The following is a 21783-nucleotide window of genomic DNA, read 5'->3' on the forward strand; positions in this document are numbered from 1 at the left end:
AGGAAAACAGTTTGAATGAGAAGTGGAAAAACACTTTATCAAAGCAGAGTTGCAGAAAGGATTTGGGAAGATGAACACCAATTTTCTGTGCTGGATTCCAGCCAAAAAAAAAAGCAAACACAGAAACAGGAACAAACAGTTTCCTTCTGCAGGACAGCATCAAGAGTGTGTCAAAATAAACTGCATTGGATTTCACATGCCAGGATGAGGAGAAGACATCAGTTCTTCAAGACAATGAAATTTTTGCTAATTTCTTTGGAAATACTAATTCAGATGAACCTGGAATATTTCACTTACTGTAAATTCCAAAAAAAACAAAAAACTTTTCAAACAAACCCCTTTCAAACTAAGGAATAGAGACATTTTGTTCAAAAACACTGCAGCAATGTGATATTTCCCAGATCTACTTTTATATTTCCCAGGTTTCCTTTTATATAGCACTGATCAGGGTCTCTTCTTCCCAAAAATCTTCTTGTGGTGTTGATTCAGAGAGAAATTGTTATCTACACAGTCATCAACAACTGAGGTGCACTGATCAGACAGACATTCTAGGGCGGTGTTAGTAGAGTATGGTGTTTTGCGACAGATAGGGAGGGAATCCTGTTCAGGATGCTGTCAAACGCAAAAGTTCACTAGTATCCTGACAGGTGAAATACAAGAAGATTTTGTTTTGTTTGTACATTGGTTGGTGTTTGTTTTCCCCTTGAAGTCAGGCTGAGGATTTAAAAAAAAAGTTTTGTTTTTTTTTTTAAAGACACATTTTCAGAAACCGGTATTTCATAAAAAAATACCTAAAAACGCCTACATATAAAAAGACAGTATGAACCAAGGCGTTCATAAATATGATTTCAAAAATGAAGAAAATTGTGGTTGGTGTTACTGCAGATAAGCAATCAGTAAGTTTACTACATCAGCAGGCAAAAGGGATCTGTGTCAGCCTTTTTTTCCCCATATTGAGATGCTTTCAGGAAACTAGATGATTTTAAATGAGATTATGTATTCCTGTAAAGGAGAGGAACATTCTGACAGACTGAATCCAGAGCGGTTCCAAAAAGCAGCGACTATAGCAGCATTCAGAGTTTAGCCTAGTTTAACGTAGTGTTATAGCAACTGTGCAGAGCTGCTTTTGCAGGTTGTGTTAAACTAAGCTTAGCACGACTTATGGCATCTCATTGGAGTCTCTGGTCTTAGTCAAGCCCCATTAGAGGTGCAGCATGCACTCTGCCCGTTACAGACATTTGGTTGCATTTTCTGGAAATATGAACTTTTTTTCTTTAATCATAACCTGTCATTTATTTCTGCTTGCTATTTGAGTATTCCTTGCCTTTCTATCCCCAGCATGCGTTTAAATCACTGTATACTCTGTTAAATACACCCAGAACACCGTATGGTTATGTGAACAGGAGGGGTTGGTTGTAAACAGTACTGCTTGGCACAAACAGCACAGATAATGACATTTAACTCAGCCTGCCTATCAAGCTGAGATCCCCTGAGATTTCATCTCTGAGGATATACCAGACCAAATTATTTGGTTCAGAGAAAGTCAAAAGTTAGAGTAAGGTCAACTGTAATTTAAGCACCTCCCAAGTTTCTCTGCGTGTAACTTTCACTAGTGCTTGTCAGCCCACAGAAAGCGCATGAAGGAGTTTGAATGCAAGGACATCTGAGTTAGTGTAAGGCAACTGATATGCCCACAACTGCATCACTCCTGAATTTTGTTGACTGCATTGCAATCCTTCAGGGTAGTACTGTAATAGGGTGCTACCATGTAGAGTGCACCCTAAGGCCATTTGGTATTGTAAAGCAGTCCTAGAAGCACTATGTGGGGTCAGAGCATCTGCAAATGATGAATTCTAAAGTGATGCAGCCACTTTCACTGAGGTGTCAGCTAGTAAATATATTTATCCTCTATTGTTCGGAGACTGCTCTTGACAAGCACAGTAAAGATTTAAACCTCAGAAGGGAGCAAACCTATTTCAGCTGAAAGACCATCTTGGCCTTTGAACAAATGGGCATAAATTCATTATACATAAATTTAGTCTGGAAGTTACCTAGAAGTTTTAGACATTACAAGGCATTTAGGCTCAGGATCATCCTTGATAGCAGCAACTGAAAGTACCCTGGCAAAGGATACAGAGTCACAGCTGATCAGAAGATCACTTAATAACCAGAATGGAAAGTTCAGAGAAGGGTTCTGGGCTCACTTCTACAACAAAGAAGAGAAAAGGCTCTTGGAGAAGGCTGAGGGGGCCCCACCTTTCTGGGGATGTAAAGTCAGCTTCCTTAGGGAAAGATGAGACAAGGGATGTGTATATGCAAGGGGACATGCAAGCCACAGAACAGCCTAGGAAGTCCATACTAGTCCCAAGGACAGAGGAACCAACCATGGGCTGTTCTCAAAGGTAAGAGTGCTAGAAAGGGGACAAACACCCAAGGGTGACCCTCAAAGCTCCTGGGGAAGGAGGCATCAGAGCCTGCACATTCTCCGAGTCCCGAGCCTGGTGGGCTGTGACCCCACAGCTGCCTGTCACACATCTGCAGTGAGAGGTCTGACCAGATGAGCAACAAGGCATGAAAGCAATTTTTCTTTCTCACTCAGATAGCGCAGCCTATTGCTGACACTGAAACAGTAGTAAGGTGAAGATTTGTAACTTACAGGAAAAGCTGACTGCCTATTTGCTTTTGAATCTGAAGTTTAAACTACAGAAGGGATTTTGCCCCTTTTTATCATTAAGCTGTATAGCTCTCATCTTTCTGCTAATCAAATCGCTGTGCTGATTTAACAGTGTCACTGTGTTCTGTGAAAAGCTTAAGATAGCTCTTTTATCACCAGCTAGAACACTAGTGACTTGAAATTAGTTGTATACACGTAGGGGAAAACAGACTGTCTGTCCCTCTGCCAGAACAAACAACTCATCTTCATCTGACTGCACAGAGTAGGGGTAAGCAATCCTTAAGGAGGAAGGAGCTTTAGGATCTGAATAGCTGCAGCGGGGCTGACTCAGCTTTTTGACATTCCTATTCAAGAAAAACCTATATAATCCCACCAGCTGTGAAGCGAACCAGGTCTGCAAGGAGCAGACCTCAGCCCACTGTATGAATCCAGTTGCCATTTCAGTCAGAACTGACAAGGCAGTGGATAAAGCTGCACAGTTCGGGTTAGTTCGTATGTTCAGCTTCTCTTCACAGAGCCGGCGGTGGCACGAAGGCCCACCCTGGGCTGGGGATGCGAGCTGAAGGAGCAGGCCCGCCCACCTTTCAACCCTGCCTGGGCCCACTCTTGGAAGAATAGGGGAAAGTTCATATTCCTTCCCCAACCTAATTGTTTCCACTTTTCCTCAACAGAAATAAACAAAAGGAAAAATTCTATAAGAAGAAAATAAAAACATTGGTTGTCATAGAAACACCAACACGGAGGGAACTCAGCGCAGGCCCCAGCAATGGTGGGTGCCCCACATGTGGCTGTGCGGGGTCAGGCAGCAATGAACCCCCCATGGCCACCTTCAGCAGCTCTGTTGAGGAAAAGGGGCCCTCCACTGTTGGCCAGGGCATTGCACAGGCAGCGCCCCTGGGCCAGGGGTCAGCAGGGAATTGGGTCCGGTTGCCCCCACACCGAGCCACCCGAGCTGTCCTGTGGGATTCGTGGCCAGCCATGTCCCCAGGGTGACATTGCAAATGGCACACCTCATAAATTGCATCTAGGAAAGCAGCTTTGACAAGTGCTAGGATCAGTCAAAGCCCAAAGGAAAGCCCATACTGCCTATTATTTAATTTGACACCAACATATGAGGTTAGCCTCTGTCTAGAATTACTGGCCGTTATTTCTGCACCGCACACATTATTCTTTATCACTTGAGACTGTCCAGGTGTCAAACAACAGTGTGCTCTGGCAGGCAGTCACATCAGGGACAGGAGGCAGCCTCCACATCAGTTTTTCCACGATCACTGCCGCCTGCTAGAAGTAAATACAAACACTGACAACAGCACAAGGCACATCCCCAAGCCAGGGAGCATGAGGTGCAAAGAGATACATGAGAGCAGAGCACTAGCTAGAGTGCAGAACAAGCACAGTCCTTGTCCCTCAAAGTTTCATTGTATTTCTGTCATCAAGCAATTCATCCTAATTACCCCATCCCTTCCCAAAACGTCTCTACCATGAAGCTACCACAGCATCAGGGCCTCCACAGCTCCAGTGATCTGTGCAGCATGTCCATGCTCACTGCTGCTTGTTTCGTGCCCAGTCACACAGCATGAGATCTTGCTGTGCTTAGCACCCTGTTAATGTACAGGCATAATGTTAACCCTTGAGCATCCCCCACCATTTTAAGAGACCTCTCCTTTCCCCGTGTTTTGCACAGTTTTTCTCAGCTCACATCTGCAAAGCATCCTCTGTGTCCTTACATGGCAGCTGCCCTTAAATAGGAAACATTCGTTATCACGGTACAGCAGTCTCAAGACAATGCAGAAAGTTGTTATCCGCATGCAGCCACCAGACAGATAATGATACTTGTAATAAATATATTCTAAATGCAGGTGCCATTTTCCTTGCAGGAAACATTTCTACTTTCTGGCAATGAGCTACTGACCCAGAGACTTCAGTGAAGGCAGAAAGCATACTCTATCACCAACCTGGAAGGGTTTGGCAGGACAAAAAGTTTTATAGCAGCTTCCCAACATGTTTAAGGTTCACTGGTAAAATGTTTAAAAGTGAGTTTTAGTGAGTTCTGTACAGGAGTTAGCAATGTTAAGGCATTATACACAGATAGCAGAGGGATTGACACAATTCCTTTTCCTCCATTTGGAGGCAAGGTCATATATAGCTAAATCCTCACATCACTAATTTTCTTCCTGCTCAGTATTCTATAGTTCTGTTTCTCTCTCATCTAATGGTTTTCATGTATCTCCATAAACCTTAAAGTAACAACCTTACATTTATTTAAGACATATAGAGATGTTTTAAAAATAACTTCTATTGTTGTCCACTTTTCAAATGGGATAATCACTTTACAATAACTACTTCCTCCTTATTCTAGCTATAAACATCATTTTCCCTTTCTAATCCCAGAAAAAAGATAAGAAAAAGTCATCCAGAAGAGTTGTTTATTTTCTCCCATAATCTAATGCTGAGCCTCAGATACAAGATAGATCTCAAATACCCAGGTGTCTCCATCAGAGATGATCTTAACAGGAATATTAAAGTTCCAGTTAAATTAGAAAGGAGTGGTGGGGAAGAACAGATACACTTACCACTTCCAAACAGTAGCTCTGCACACTACCAATGCCAAATGGCATTGGCTGAGGCCTTCTATTAGTACCACTTACTGCAGACCAGGTGAGATCACTTGAAGTAGGGAGCAAAGGTAATTTTCTGCCACTTATCAGCCTCCTGATCTGAGCAGCAATTGGGGCTGAATAGCATAGAAGAGTGAAAGTTACTGTAACGTGCATAGGCTGTGATTATTCCTAAGGCTCTGCCGTCTGCACAGATCTCCTCTCCCCCTCAGGGTTTCCTTCCTTTCTGAGAAGCTCAGGGGGAGCAATGGAAGCCCAAGGAGCTGACCTTGAGCCTTGCCCTTTTGTTTTTCCAGTGTTTACAGTGGTAAACGAGGACACATCTGTTTAGCAACGATGCTAATTTCTTGTCTTTTTTGGAAATGTGACACTTTGGTGCGTTCCAGAACAGTGTCCGCACCATCCATTTTCTTGTCACAGACTTGCATGGCCGCTGCAAAGGATTTGGCTGCACACTCGCTGTTAGTGTCAGCAGCTGTCAGGCAGCAAAAGCCACCTTTGACGCTTTTATTATAAGGCCTATACATTTCTGTAGATGGGCTGAGGAAGACAGTTTGAGATCTGTGGTGTGCTGTTCACTTGCACATATGGAAATATATCTTATTGTTCTGCACCACCAAGTGGCCAGATTGAGCAGATATAGCAAGACACCTTTTGATCCAGGCTTACTACATTAACACAGATGGGTTTGGTAGCGCTAAGTGTTTGGTTTCTGTAAACAAGAGGTCAATATTTCTGAATATCACTTGAAGTGATTGTGTAGAAAGAGAATGCATGTATCTGTTCTTTGCTGATAGATTTCAATACCAGTATATTTCAAAACTGTAAAAATAAAAGATGGCATTTCATCCAGAAAAAAATGCATTGCGTGACGTACATGAGAGCTATTTTCCCTTTCTTTTGTACCTTTCCGGTTGTGTTTCCGGTGCTCTGGAAAGTTCAAAGTTGAACCCTTGAGAGGTACAAATCAGAGTGAGGTCTGTTGCTGGCCGATTTCACCAGTCCAAAGTCTGCACTCAATGGATCAGCAGACCCCAACTGACCTGGTCCACAGCCTCTTACTGCCCAGCTCTTCACAAGTGCCCACATCCCTAGGATCTGTGATTGCAGCAGATGGCAAAAATGCTAATATGGTTGTGCCTATACTATCCTAACCCATATATATTTTATACATCAGCCATATTTGATAACGTTACACATCACATTTAACACATAATATTGATATAGTAACAGGGCAGGGAGTGGTCCCTCATTTGGTTCCTGTGAATCCATTAATGCACTGGGAAATTTCTTTCTTCAAGGACTTCAGCTTTCTGCTCTTCCCAAATCCCTGTTAGGGAGGGGAAATAATCCTACACATCCTCTACTGTACACACCATACGGCTCCTTTTAGGTATGGAGTAGCAGTGACGTGTCTAAAGCAACTCAGCTTCATTCTCAAGATATATATTATCCTCATAAACCTTTAATAAGAATGCACTCCCTCAGTATGTTACAGACTTTTGTGTGCTTCATTTGACCTATAATTTTACTTCTAAAATTGACTGTAATTCGCAGTGGATGGCTAGTTTAGTCATCACAGATTCCCCTGTTGACCTATATTCAGTATTTTATCAGTCTGTATTTGGACCACTGTATTCAATGTGCAAGCTGAAATTTCAAACTTTTTTTTTTTAATAGACAGCAAGCATTTAGCATAGATGAAAGTGTAAGTAATACTGAGCTAACCCAAACAAGAAGAGATTGATACATACACACAAACAGAAAGGGCAAGAATAATCTGAATCGCAGAGTTACCTGGGACAGTGACTATTTCAACTAAATTCTTTAACTGTTCCCTGGAAAATTTCATCAGACATAAGAAGAGAAGCTTCAGAATCAAACAGTTTGAATTTCATCCCTCATTTTTTGACATTTTTGTCTCAGTTTTGGAAAAGCAAATTTCTCTCTTCTTCATTAACACACTGAAGGAAATGGAAGCATTGCATTTTATAGTGTAAAAAAATATGACAAATGAGTATTTTAAAATAAAGAAGAGCCTTCCACATAAAGAAGGAAACCTCCAGATAGTCATATGATTGAAGGAAGGATTTTCAGCTTTGCTGAAATGTCATTAGACATACAGACATTTTAAAAAAGGAAAAAAAAAAAAGAAAAAAAAAAGCAAGTATGATCAAGATGTCTTTAGATATATGCATGCAATAGGCTTTCATTCTGAATAAGGACAAAGAAAAATATGTTAATGAGCCCCATCACTGGCTGAGGACCCTAAACAATAATTTCATAAATAGTATAGTATTTCCTTAAAGAATATTTTACCAAAGTCTTGTTTTCAGAGTGTGGGCTCACACGTCCCTTACTGAAAGTCATTGTGACCTGGATTTCAGTGGGCCAAATGGATAGGTTCTCGCTGGGACCTGGGGACCAAGTTCTGTGCTTTATGCCTTTGCGTAGTTCACTGGGAACCAGGGTTTTCACCTGCCTAGATACCTCAATCAGTCCTTTGGTTTCTGTCTCAGTGTTTAGGTCCCTAAATATTTCCCAATGCCAGCCTTATAACCATATGCAGCCAGCATAATTTCACCTGTGTCAGGGAATTCATAATTCCCTATCTCTTGTGTCACTTTGACTCTATGAGTCAAGCCTCAGAGACCATTAAAGAAAACCCTCTGACTTAGGCATTTTGGGGGCTGGACGTAGGCCATCCACATACAGCCTTAATGCTTATGTTTCTTTTGAAAGTGGAATTTTTTAAGTCCCTCGTAAGCCCTGAGGTCGCAGTAGCAAGCATTGGTCCTGACCTGTGTGTGCTCCCTAATGACCGAGGAACTGAGAAGTGAAATTGGGATGGAAGTGCTCGAAAGGCTCAGAGCGTTTTTATGTATGTGTCTTGCTGTTCATGGTGTAATGCATGGTGGTACAAGAGAAATCCAGCAGGGATAAAAGCAGATGTTTAAAAACTAAACACGAATGCCTGAAATGTAAGTGTAATTCTGCTTATTTAAATAAGAGCAAATTAAGAACGAAGAATAAAGAGGAAAGGCATTTGTCTGAAGTGCAGCAGTACCTAGAGACCTCTGCCATGATCAGAGTGACATTGTGCTGAGCACGCTACGAAGAATTAGTAAGAGAGAGCTTGTGCCAGGAGGTCTCGCACACCAAGTAGGCAAATCAGTCAAATATGATTGTCTTCATTTTACAGATGATACTGGGAAACAGAAAGATGAAGTGACTTGTCTAGGAATTGATTCCAGATTTTTCCAGAGCTCTGCTGACACCTCCATTGAAAGTGGTACCAAGCTGGGGAAAGAAATCACTATTACCACAGAGGAGTGGGGGCTCACAAGCTGAGCCTTGTGGTGTCCTGTCAGCAGGATGTCACCAGACCACGGCCTGCAGTACGGGTGGCAAATTACGCTGCGAGTGTCTGCATCCAGCTGGTTGCATTCGACCCATGGCAGCACTACTGCAGTGTGAGACGGTGATACTCAGGGTTAAGTATTTGCCAGTTTTAATCTCTCAAATGACAACAGTTTTGGGGGCAATAAATCTATAGGATACCAATTTGTAAATGACTGTTTGCTAAAGTCATTTCACTCCAAAAAATACCAGGCTCTAGTACTTGAGAATTGCTCTAAATTTAGATTGAAAGTCCCATCTTTCCTACAAGGCAGCCACAGGAGGCCACCACCACTCTCATACACTGCTAGAGACCATGGTATCAGTGAACGCCACTGTCACAGGAGCTGGAACCTTTGTAGAACACCTCTAGTAGACCACGGGCACGATAATACAAAGTAACTTGACAGATTCGTTCAGTCTTCCTCCCTTTTTGTGCTATGTGCTTATTTCCCTGCGGGGTCTCAGGAGACAGTGGATAGCTCTTCAAAACCTGACAGTGGGTTGGGCACATAGTGCTAGGCACTTCACTCACCTTCTCTATTTCATCCATAGGATACTTGTATGTCATTCCTGGGATTAGGAATTCTCCTCTGTTTGGAGGCAGTGAGAGTTTTGCCAGCAATTTCCAGCGCAATGAGGATTTCATCCTTTGTTCACCCTGTACCGGCTGGGCTAACAATGTTCAATTAGAAACTGCTCTTTGTTCTAGTGCAATCAGGAGGATTTTTGCCAGTGATTTGAATGAGCATTGGATAAGGCTTATGGCTAAATCCAGTCCTTATGCAGAAATCCATGGATCCTACTGAATTGCTTTTCTCCCAGTGAAATTAATGGGAGCTGTACACTAACATCTAAGGGAGATTTAGTTCCTGTTTGTAACAATATGTTACCCCCTGATACTGGGCCTGCTTTGAAATGTTTATTGTTAAATCCGTGTATTTTTGGTTATATCTCATTAAGAACATAATACAGACTTGGAAAGTACATTCTGAAAGGGTATTACAACAGGATTGGGATTACTGTTTGTGAGATACTTTTAACTAGAGAGAAATTTCAAATTCAATTTACAGTAATGTCAAAGCACAATTAATATATAGGCAATGATAAGGGGAACATGCAGAAGTACACATTGATAGCACTACATCAACAAATAAACTTTCAGTGCTAGTAATTAGGTACACAAGATTATTATATGTTTAATTGACTAAAGTGACAATTTGGAATTACATCTAGTCACATTTAATTGGATTTGGAATCTCTAGAGGAATGGGAATGAAGAGCAGTGTAGAGAGGCAGCCATAAAAGCAAACTGATTTTCTGAAGTCTGTTAAGACTCTGCATTAATATCCATTGCACAATAGTTTTTAATATCCCTCAGTTTAGAAAAAGTGATGCAATGATTGCAACAGACAGTGGGAGTACTAAAGCATACTCAATTAGGTAGCAAGATAGCTGATTACTTTGGGTTTGGGGTTTTTCTGAAGATAAAATTTAATCAGAGGTGAACTAAGTCTGAATTTGCCGGAGACACTGATATCCTCAGACTGTCAAGCTATGAGGTGTTATACATGTTGATACTATTGTATAAAAAATGTACTAGCATATAAGAAATTTCAGCCACAAATACTTTAAAGAAAAAAAAAAAAAGAAAAAAAAGCCAGACTACAACATTGTTGAGCAGTCATTAAATAGTTGCTCAGAGTAAAATACGGAAAAAAGATCTTAAAAGTGCAGGGTTGTTCGCTTGCAGATAGTTTAGCTATCTGAAAATGCTTACTAATGATTGTTTTAAAGTTGGACAAAGTCTGAGAGTTATCTGTAATCTTTTGATACAAACTTCATGTTACACTCTTTTAATGTTATCTCCTTTAAATATTGCTATATACATCCTTCTCTCCTTATACATTCATTTATTCTGCTTTTGTCATCAGGAGTGCCATGATTGCTGACTATATGTACTGGCTGACAGGAGGCACTGAACAGCATATAAGCAAGCTCATCAAACTGTATTGGCAGGTAAAAATTGATAGCCCAATGAGGAGGGAGGTGCCCATCTCACTATTAAGACCAAAATGAAGGATTACTGCTTAAAACACTGCCGACAAAGGTAGCTCTTGGGCATATCAATCAACAGGACACTATATAGTACTACCGTATTTATAATGAAGTAGATTTTCTTGGACTAATTTTAAGGGCAAAATTCAAGGTTGTTAACCCTTGGCTCATACTTCAATTTTATGGACTGCTATAAAATTTAATTCTGGATACTGTATGGTCCCCAAAGCTATTTTTTGTGAAGTCTTCCTACCTTAGTGACACTTTCCTTTTGCAATTTGCATGATACTAATCCTCTGACACCTTTCCAAACTCTTCAACCGGAAGGAGAGGAAAAAATGACTGTAACAAATGGTCTCAGAGAAACCTAAAGAGCTCTGTGAAGGATAGCTAGGTACAACCCCAGTTCTACAAAGATTACTTATGTGGGGAGTAGACCATTGACTTCAATGAGACTTGTCTCTTGAGTGATACTTACTTGATATAGCAGTTCAGCCACATCAGCACAAATTTAAGTTTAAGGGTACCCCCCTCAGCTCTGAGGAGAGCTCCCACACACCTGGAGGTAAATGGATGCTAAATACTCCGCTGTCTGTGCCTTGTTGCTGCAGGAGCTTGTCAGTGCCAGCAGTGTCCCAGCCTTTCAGGTCTGCAACAGTGGAAGACCTGTCAGTCTCACAGGGAGGACCTGGCCCAGCCTTATGGCAGCGCAGGCCCAGCCTCGTGGCAGTGCGGGCAGGCACCCACAAAAACACACACAGTCTCAGACCAAGGCAATCTGCGGGCTGTCCATAACTCTCTGGGGAGTTCCCTGTCCTCACAGCCCTGCGTGCCTCACCTCAGAGCCAGTTCAGCCTTGTACAACCTTCCTCCACCTCACTGTGGCCCTGCCCTCAAGGGTGGCTCTCTAGGCACGGTTTCACAGGCTGCTGCTTCCTGTGACTGGGAGGAGGCCAGGTGCAAGTTACTTTGGTGACAGGGCAAAAATGGTTAATGCCCCTTGGGATAAAATTTCAGAGTCTGATTCTGATCCCATTTGTTTGGTGTTTATTCTGTGAGAACATCTATGACAACAAAAGGGCTAGTCCTTGTACTTTATGTGAAGTAGTGCAAAATACATCTGGCATAAGCCAGGGTAATAAAGATCAGAATCTGATCTTTTACCTTCAATCACATGGTAAATTCTTCCTTTTTAAAACTATTATTAGTTGCATTCTTATTGGTAAAATGGAATAAATCTCAGTCTTGGGAGCTGCTGAATTTCAGTACTGCTGTGAGTGCAAAGTGCATCTCATTCAGAGAATTACCCACTGGGCTAGTGTTTGCAGTGACTGTGAACTTTCTTATATGCTTTCCAGCAGAGAATTTCTTCTGTACAGAACAGTTTGATTTTTTCCCCACTGGGTCAGACTCGTTTAAAATCTTGAGTTCACAAACAGGTTTTATGAAAGGGTCATTTCTTCGAATGGAATATCTTTCTTTGTCTCTTAACACTGGTATCCATTGACTCCTCTTCTTGATGTCATGGACATGAAGCTTCAAAGAACAAGCCTTTAAAGAAGAAGCTGTCATAGCTGTCCTCTCCCCCAGGGGTTCAGTCTGTCCTGCTAGGTAACAGGGCCAAAAAAATGGCATGAAGGGCAAGACTCATCACAGTACCTCCTTGTAGAGTGTAAACCAGAAGCTGTGGTTGGGCTAAGATGGGAATGAACCAGACCAAAAGTGGGGCGACTGAATCGCTTCCAGCCATTAACATCATCTTACAGACAGCAAGGGCCAAAGGATTTTGGCAGTGATAGGGCTCTGGTTCATCTCTGCTTTAGTCCCCAGCTCACTGCTCATTTCTGATCCTGATGGAGACTTCACGCATGGGCCTCCCTGGACCACCACGGTACCGAGAGGCACCATCACACTGCCTGTGCTGGTGTTACCACTTCTCCACCTTTTGCCTGAACCTGAGCTGCTGTCATCTTTGGCTACAGAAGCTTTGAAATGTCAGTTGCGATCTAACCTTTTGTTTGATCTCCCACCGTGCTTGATTTTCACTGGGAAACAGAGATTGCTCCACAATTTTGTGCCTTTTGTGCGTATGCTTTAGCGTGGGCTAGGCTAAGGATTCAGCAATATCTATATGCTGACACACACGCAGTATAGGCAGCTGGGTGCCCAGTACCGCTCCCACTCAAGTTAATAGCTAGCACTTAAGAAACACTGTTCGTGAAGATATATCCCCAGCACCAGTAGCAACCTTCTCCTTCCTGAGCTGATGAATTCTCTGCATTCAGCATCAGGGGTGACTTCAATGACATTAGTACACACAGCAACAATTATGCAGTATGATGTAGCACGTGACACTGCACTGGGACTTTCCACCACAGAGAGACCAAGCAGAGGTAACATAATCTTTTTATTAATATTCTCTCTATTTCATGTTATAAAGCTGAAAATAACTTGTCACGACTATACATGCTCATGTGCCTTTGTAACCAAAGCAACAGCTATTGATGCACGCTTTTCTTGCTAACTACTCCTCTGCCCCAGAGCTCACTCACATTAGCTCACAACTGTGAGCAAAATTTTCTGAGGAGGAAGGAAATAGATGGTGAACAGGACTGTTTGTTTTTTTACTTTTCCAAAGAAAGATTTTTAGAAGAGATTTGTCACTCTGTGCTTTGATCAGTTGGTCATATATATAATCTTTTGGTGTGTCATTGACTACTTTTGTTTCTTCATTATTTTTTTCATTGCTGGAAAAGGCTTTTCCTCCTCACAGCCTGCCTTCTACTTCTTTCATAGCTTCAAAACATCGTACAGACCATTCAAATCCTTCAACTGACTTCTTTTTTGCAAAGACTTCAGGCCCTTAATTCACATCTGCGAAGTTCTTTATTATTTATCCTACTTCTAAATCACTGTTTTTCTCTCTTGATCTATTTCTCATGCTCAGAGCAGTCTTTATCTTGTATCTCCTTTGGTTTACTTCTCCTGATTTTGGTTTTATACTTTCCTTTTGAACTCCTTCAATCCCTGACATCAACTGCCAAGAGCCCTATTTCTTCAACGCTCTTCTTAAAGAATCCCCAAATCTCTCCCCTCCTCATTATTAACTCTTACGCATTTCTTCTTCAGCAGTGATCTGTTCCCTGTGACTGTGTACCTCCTCTTAGACACACCACAAGGCTTGTACTGTCAGATTTTTAAAGCCAGATGGGCTCACGTTGATGAATTATCTGACTTTCTGCATAAAAAACGCCACAGAATTTTACCCAACCCTCATGCATCAGTGCCAAGAGAGGCGAAGCTGAGACTGTTTTGGAGAACATTATCAAATCCTCATTTAAATAGTTTAATAACAGAAGATTTACCACATCCCTTCTAAAAGGTGATTTATTACATGGATGACCCCTGTTTCCCCCCGCCCCGTTTCTCCTCCCAAAACTGGGATCTTATTTGTCCAGTCCACACTTCCAGCAATTTACTTTACACAGTCATCTCTGAAAGCTTAAAGATCCTCTAGTACTTGTTATCTGCTCCCTGTATATGTACCTATGGATCATGATCAAGGCAACTTTAAATATTCTTTTGATTAGCTTTTTGATTAGCTTTCTTTGATTATCCCCTTTAAAGTAAATCATCTATTTCTGGAGTTTCTGTACAGTGATATGTAATACCTAATGCCCTGTGTTGTTTTTGAATATTAATACTTGCCTTCCATTCTGCTCTGAGATAAAGGTATAATGCTGATGAGAGCTGAAAAACTAATTTGCAATGTATAATATTATTCAGTAAGCTAGACCTTTTCTCTGTTGAGTAAGTATCTTTTAAAATATTTCATTCCATGGATTGAAAATATACATTCCAAGTTAACATATAATCAGGTGGATGGACTTTTGTTCACAACCCACTGTGGAATATGCACTGGATGATTTGTGTATTGGCTCTTAGATTAAAAATACTGAATTAAATAGAATTCATTGCATGAAATAATAATGTGAAAGTTATTAAATGTATTATGGTAGATATTTGCAGTGGTAGCAGCAAGACAAAGTTTAAACCTACTTATTATTACTGTCAGGCAAGCTTCCTAGCATTTATTGTTGGCAATGATATTTCTCAGCTGGAACAGCAAAACAAACAATAGACTTGAGATATTTCATTCCAAAGAAAGAGTCCGTCTCCAAACCGTCCAGTTTTATTCACACCTTTGAAAACTATTTCCACTGACTAAAAACTGTGTGATATATCCCAGATGTTTCATTCCACAAGTAAAGGCGTATCACTGTATACTGCAATGTCACCAAATGCCTAACGTTGTCAGACACAAATTTTGCAAACATCTTGGAAGTCACAGCCTGATTTCACCAATATATGATGCAGACATCTTAGGATAATGTGAATATATTGCACAGCTTATGTACATCTCAGGCCAAACACGTTAGCACAGTGCAAATGTAATTGCTTTTGTTATTCCATTGTGAAAAACGTGTGGCCCATTTGACATTCAAGGTACATATCTTGCATCCACTATGCCCTTCCACCCAAAGTCATTCCCATCCACCCAGAGTCTTACACTAACTGCTGTTGCACCAGCCGTGCATATGTTGAAGGAACTACTGAACCTCCAGATGACATTTCAAACTTCCAGGCTCGTATCTGTACACCTCCATAACCATTTGAACTAAAAGCTTTAATTCCCTGATGTAGCCTATGTGTATTCACTACACGGCAAATGGAGACCTTTAATTTGCATTGCAGTGAACTGGACTTTTAGCTATAAAGATATCCAGGCCAACCCTAGCGTTTCGGCCAAGATTGCAGCCATCATAGAGCTGCTCTTAGTACATTGACAAGACTGGACCTGTGCCTGCTGCAGAGGGTGCCAACAGACTTGTGTTCCTGAGAATATTTCTGTCAGTTAAACTCAACATCACAGAGAAAGCTTCCAGTAGCACAAGCAATGGCTGACATGGAGGTTTGGGTACTCAGACATTTGTCTTGCTCTCATCAGGTACTTCCAGTTCAAAAACCTGGGCTGCTGCAAGCACAGAGCAATTCACAGATCACACGAGAAAGCAAATGATAAAGAAAGCACCCAGCCCTGCAGGGTGGCTGAACACCTACACTGCAGCGATGAACGCTGTCAACTTCTTTAGAGCTCAGCTTTATCTCACACCTTGCAGGGTGACAATCCCTGGCAAGAACATTAAAAGAAGAAAGCTCTCAGCAGCCAGAACGTCCTCCACAGCCTCAGTCGGTGACGAGGCCCGTGAGCCATCCTGCATGCTCACGCTTGACCCGTGTCTGCAATGGAGCATCAGGTTTCCAGGCTGGCAAAGGCACGGATGTTTTGCAGTCCTGCTAGTGGGATGACTGATAGGAGCTGACAGGCAGCCTCTCTGGGCAGCCTGGCCATTATATCACTGAGTATATGCCTTTTTCATTCATTCTTGAGGCTATCTCAGCAGATCATGCTGTGCCACATTTCACTGCAGAAAAGTCCCTTCTTTAATCAAATCTGGGGAAATCTGGGGGAAAATCCCACTGAGTTCAATGACTATGATGTTTACAGGCAGAATTAAGTGTCTAATATCTGTAAATCCTTATTGTCTCAGAGGTTTGTGCAGTTTGTTGCTGCTTTATGAATTAATTTTGAATTTTCTCACAATAACATTTCTCTTTATAAAAATAACAAGTGATACTCCCTCTTCTGTATCAGTGACCATTTTGAAGGACAACACTTGCCTTGAATCACCAAGCTTGACATTTTCTGGCAGAAAATCAGGATGTAATGATTTTCTTCATCTAGCACATTTGAAGAAAAAAAAAATTTGGCCCATAAACAGAAAGATCAAAAGATCAGTTCATTCTTAAGACGCTGCACTGGTGTCCAGACTATCCAAGTGCATCTACTGACCACTTTCATGGATTCCCTTTGTTCTCTTGTATCATGGCTGAATCAACCTGCTAAAATTAAAATTGTTAGCATTTTTCAGGGAAGAAAAGGGCTTCATCCTATGCATGCCATTGCAGGGATTCAGGCCTTTCTGGCTTTCAAACATGCTGTTTGTAAGACATAACTCCCAGGCTGTAAAAAGCAGCTTCATTCTACTCTTAGGTACACAAGTTAAAATATGGAGTAATTGAAAACTAGATTGATAAGGCAAATAACATAAGAGAGAGTTTCTATCATGTTGATACAGATTTGAGAGCTTTCTATTGCTTTTGTTATTGCTGATATTTCCATTCCAGGAACAATTGTGCCTGTATAAAACCAAGGAATTTAACATTTTTCTTGTATTCTTTCTTCTTTAATAATATCTACCTCCATATGTTTTCTACCTACTTCTATTTTTCTAGTACCAGATCATTGAAGGTAGAATAACTGTTGCTTGAATCATACTTATATTTACAAGCTAAGAGAATTTACTAGTTTAAATGTCACAATTATTAAAACAGATGGATTAATTGTCTCTAATTTCAGGAAAGGTGGATTTATTTAATACCAGCTGAATGTAATAGGAAGCACATACCTTGCTCATAGTTGGTAGCTGTTGAAATCCCAATATGAAGCAAAATATCAACCAATTAGAGCTTTAACTATTAACAGAGGGCCATAAATTGTGCCTCAGAGATGTTTAACAACAACAACCTGGCCAACAAAGCTCCACTCCATTTAAAAAACCCAAGGGGCAGCTCAAAAGTAGCGTGCATATCTGACGAGCACAATTCTCTATTCATTCTAGTTTTTCCTGGGTTGCAAAGCAGACCTAAGATTTACAAAAGAAACACGAGAAATCAGCGTAGAAAACCAACTATTTTGAGCTGTTCTCAGGCCCTTATTGTTCCCTCAGGTTGCAAAGCTCCTTAAGAAGTTACACATTCATTATCCTCTTCCCTTTCTTTTTACCACATCTCCTTTCTTTGGGAAGATGAAGCTACATACAGGAGTTTGTGCTGTTCCCAGGATCATTATTGGTTATGTGGCTTTCCATTTGTGCACCTGCTCTTGAAGAACTACAGAGGACATCACACAAAAAGAGATAAAGTCACTTTTCAGAAACATCTCTATATACAGCCAACTTGTCTTCTACTAAATTAGCAGCCATTCAGCCACATAAAGTAGTTTGCCATTGCGATGACTCAAGCATGATTTTTCGCTGCCCCTTTGAACAGTGCTGTCCATTTTACAGGCTAACCACATCAGTCACCATCTCTGGCTGTCTGATTCATCTCTTCAAATTTAAGTCAAGTTCCCAAAAGATGTTGAGCTCAGTGTTAGGAAGGACTGACATCTCCTTCTGCTAGTTTCAGTATTTTGGTTTCCTTTTCTTTCCTTTCCATTCCTCTTTTTCCCTTTTCTTTTGCTAAAGCCTTGGAAAGCGCCTACGGCAAATACCCCAACTTCTTCCAGGGGTGTTTTCTTGCCAGGGCCACTCCTGGGCTCTCCAGCACCTGCATGAATCACCGGATGGATGCAGCATCCAGGTGTCGGCCAGTGCATCCAATTGTATTCACATAAAGCACACGGTGATGCTTAACCTTTAGGTCTGCCTGTCTACTGAGTCTCCCTGAGTCCAGGCTACCAAAGCTGTTCAATACCCCTTCACACAGAAAGCTGCTGGCTAAACTGTGACCCATTCCTGATAGAACAGGAGGCACAAGGAGCTGGCGAATGGCTTCTCCTGGCACTGGACAAGCAGTTCTGCTGCTCCGCACACAGGGGCAGTGAGCCACCTAATTGGAATTAGGGTATCTCTCATCATGAAAACTCTCTTATCCTTAAGAAAGGGACAATATTAGCAAAGCTGTATAAAAGCTGTGGTTTTGTCCAATAGTTTCATGTAGAGGATAACTGGCACCTCCACAGGGTCTGGTCTTTGATTTTCACATCCACTACCCCACTGCCCCATTGCAGACTTACGTCTGCCTGTGCCATCACACCAAGGAAGCGTGTCTGCACAGCAGCTAGCCAGCTGGCCGAATGCTGCCTGCACTGGACATCACTCATGCTGACTATCAAAGGGCTTGCTTTGCTGGCCCTGCTCTACCTCCACCCGCAGCACCCCAGCTGGAGCAGGAGCACATCGCCCGGGCCAGCTGCCACCTCTGCAGGGAGGCTCTGAGCTGGAGCTCCCGGTGCAGACAGGCAAGGTAGCCACGGTGTCAACAAACCATCATTCAGGCAGTAACAGGGGCTCGCCTTGTCAGCATCTGGATCAGCCTGGTAAAGTAAATATCACCTCTGTTTCACTGGTCTCTCCACCATCACAAAGAAAAACTGAAATCCTTCACATTTACCCCTATGCAGAGATGAAAATTTAAGAGCCCCAGCTGGTGGTAAGCGATGTAAGAGCTGAGGACTCCTGCGGCACTTCGCGCATGTTAGATTCTGAGATCGGACGGGCTCATGGGCAGAGATCTTCCTCAAACTGGAATTGTATTTCCACATTCATGCTTGGTCCCTGCTTTCCCACCCACCAGCATCACAGACAAGGAGTTTCAACAGCAGCCTCCAGCTTTTTCCATACTTTATGTGTTCTGGGATATTTCTTTAATGAGCAATGATCTCTTTAGAAGGATATAAAGCATGGATTTCTTCTCTCTCAAAACATAAAGAGATACTTACTGGAAAATCAAACAGATCATGAAGCCTAAGGTAACCCATCTGCAATACGTCTGCCGCTGCCTTTCAGAACTCAGCAGAATACAGAGGGCTATGGCTGTGGCACTCTGCAAATCCACTTTCAGAATGTACTGCATGCAAAATAGCTCGCAGAGACTTAAATACGTTAATCACTTAAGAACTTAAATAAGCTGATATTTGATGTGACCTACATTAATGGGGAGGCATTACATGGCAGATAAGCAGAAAGTTTTCATCTATTGTATAATACATGATTTATTCACACCATAAACATATTGAGAAAAAGGATATGCTCTGGCATTCCCTCTACTTATTTTTCCCACAGAAAAAAAAATACTAATGTAAGAAGATCATGCTGGTGAGAAGATATTCATATCACAACAGCAACAGACTTAGTGGCAGGGCTGCCAGATACTGCTTTATGGTTGGAAAGATATAGAGAAAAGCGCATAGGCTGCACCACAGTGCACCCATAATTCTAACTACCAGCCTAAGAGTGGAAGCAGTTCGTAGAAGAGGCTAATGGCTTTACCCTGACTGATACCATTGCATTAATAAAAATCATCAATAAAAGCATCAATTCCTGCTGTAATGTAAATGAGACAGTGGCAGAGTATGCACTGCAGCTGCAAGATAAGGCACTAGAAAGATATCTAAATTTTTGGTTAATTCTAGATGTCAAGATAATTGGATTTTCCAAATTAAACCTTTCTGTATTTAAAGAGGATTAAGGTTAGGGACTGTAGCAGAGACAGCTACTGTCACTGTTACAAAGAATTTGCTGCTACAGTGCCATTTTTCTTTTTCTATGCTTTGTCTGCTCTAAGCAGGCAAAATGGCAAAAGCTTCATAAAAGTGTTGAAGTAGTTATATCATTTGCAATCACAAGGATTGGCATGGGAAAGCTTTGTTTCTTATGCATCTACCTATTTGTGTTATGAGCTCTTAAGAGAATTTTAGTGGGCATTGAAGGGACAATATAAGATTGTTTAGGCTAAAGCTTAGCTTTTATTAAAAGGTCTGTGAAATTTAACATTACTAAATACAGTAGAGTATAAGGATATTGCAGAACCAAGTTCTCAGAGAAGAGGGGTATGTGATGTTGGGTCAAATATATCCTTAAACTCTTGCTCAAAGCAATTTTTTTCTTTAGGAATGTCTTCTGGCTCTTAATTCTCATGATAGCAATGTAAATCCCTCAAACCTTGTGAATGCTTCAATTTCATGAAAGAATTAACTGGTATTTTAATAGAAGTGCTGACAATATAAATACTCCTTGAGACACTTTGTCTCCAGATGGTTTCTCAGCAGAAGTTCTCTGATTCCCCACACTTTCAAAACAGGGATATAAACCTCCTGACATAGCAGAGAGTGAGTCAGTCCCACAAGTACAAAAAGAAATCTTCCCTATCATCAGATTATTCTGCAGTGTCTTCTGAAGAGACTTCTTGCATCTTCACTGAAGCAATAGATGCTGTCCACTGCTGAGGTAAACCAGCACATTCAATGGACTCGTGTCAAGCATAGTTCTTCCATTACTGAACATTGTGAGAGGATCTCCTTCTGGTTTAATGTCTTCTCAAGGCTTTTATTTTTTCTGACACTGCTGCAGTTAAGTCTGCAGTGTAACACCACGTGATGAGATATCACTGCAGATTACACTTGCAAGGTATGCCAGAAAAAATCATCTTTCTTTATAATCTTCATCAGTTTAGCTGCTATCCCCATTCTTACGAAAGAGCCTGACACTTCTGCCACCACGGGGCCAGAACAGCAATGTTGTCCCTGATGAATCTGAGGGGACATCGCAGAGATGGCCCTTTCCTTCACATGGAAAGACACCAAAACACATGCAATAGGAAAAAACAGTTGTCCTATCCTCTCTCCAAGGACTCTGTTCAAAGCCCACTGGAGCCCTTGCAATTATCTCCAAAGTTTGGCTGGATCTTGAGTAACTGCACAGTGTACGGTATGACAGACCGTTCTATAGGCAGTACCATTTCCTGGACACATTGCCAGATACTCATCCGTGGGTATGGACTTCAGTGCATAAAGGCTTAAGCAGCAAAGTCCTTAGGGATTTCATCATATAAAGTTTTCTGCTCCAAAGTTTTATGGGCTAAAGTTTTATATCCTTAAAGTCTTTAGCCCATAAAAATCCAAGAGGATAATAAAACAAATAGCATCTATGTCCAGGGTCTTATGTCCAGGGTATTATGCTCTTGGTAATAATAATACCTTCAGTAGCAGTATTGACCAGAAACTGCAGATCTATTTTTTTTCCCTTTGGCTGACATTTTGCCATTACTGCCCTCTGAGCTAGTCAGTATTTGCATGCTGTACAGAGCAGCAGGGGCAACATGGTAATGCAAAGACATTATAGGTGTGAC

The 21783-nt window shown here is 41.5% G+C and overlaps 1 protein-coding gene across 1 annotated transcript in view; it reads left to right on the forward strand.

Annotated features, from left to right (window-relative positions):
* Positions 1-21783, forward strand: part of SPATA16 (spermatogenesis associated 16) — a 92634-nt gene that overhangs the window by 42928 nt on the left and 27923 nt on the right. Inside the window, exon 5 of the mRNA XM_040567234.1 lies at positions 10626-10710. Coding sequence (XP_040423168.1) covers positions 10626-10710 — 85 coding nt within the window. The remainder of the gene's footprint in view (positions 1-10625; positions 10711-21783) is intronic.

The sequence above is a fragment of the Cygnus olor genome, chromosome 9 (assembly GCF_009769625.2).
Source record: "Cygnus olor isolate bCygOlo1 chromosome 9, bCygOlo1.pri.v2, whole genome shotgun sequence".
Classification (NCBI taxonomy): Eukaryota; Metazoa; Chordata; class Aves; order Anseriformes; family Anatidae; genus Cygnus; species Cygnus olor.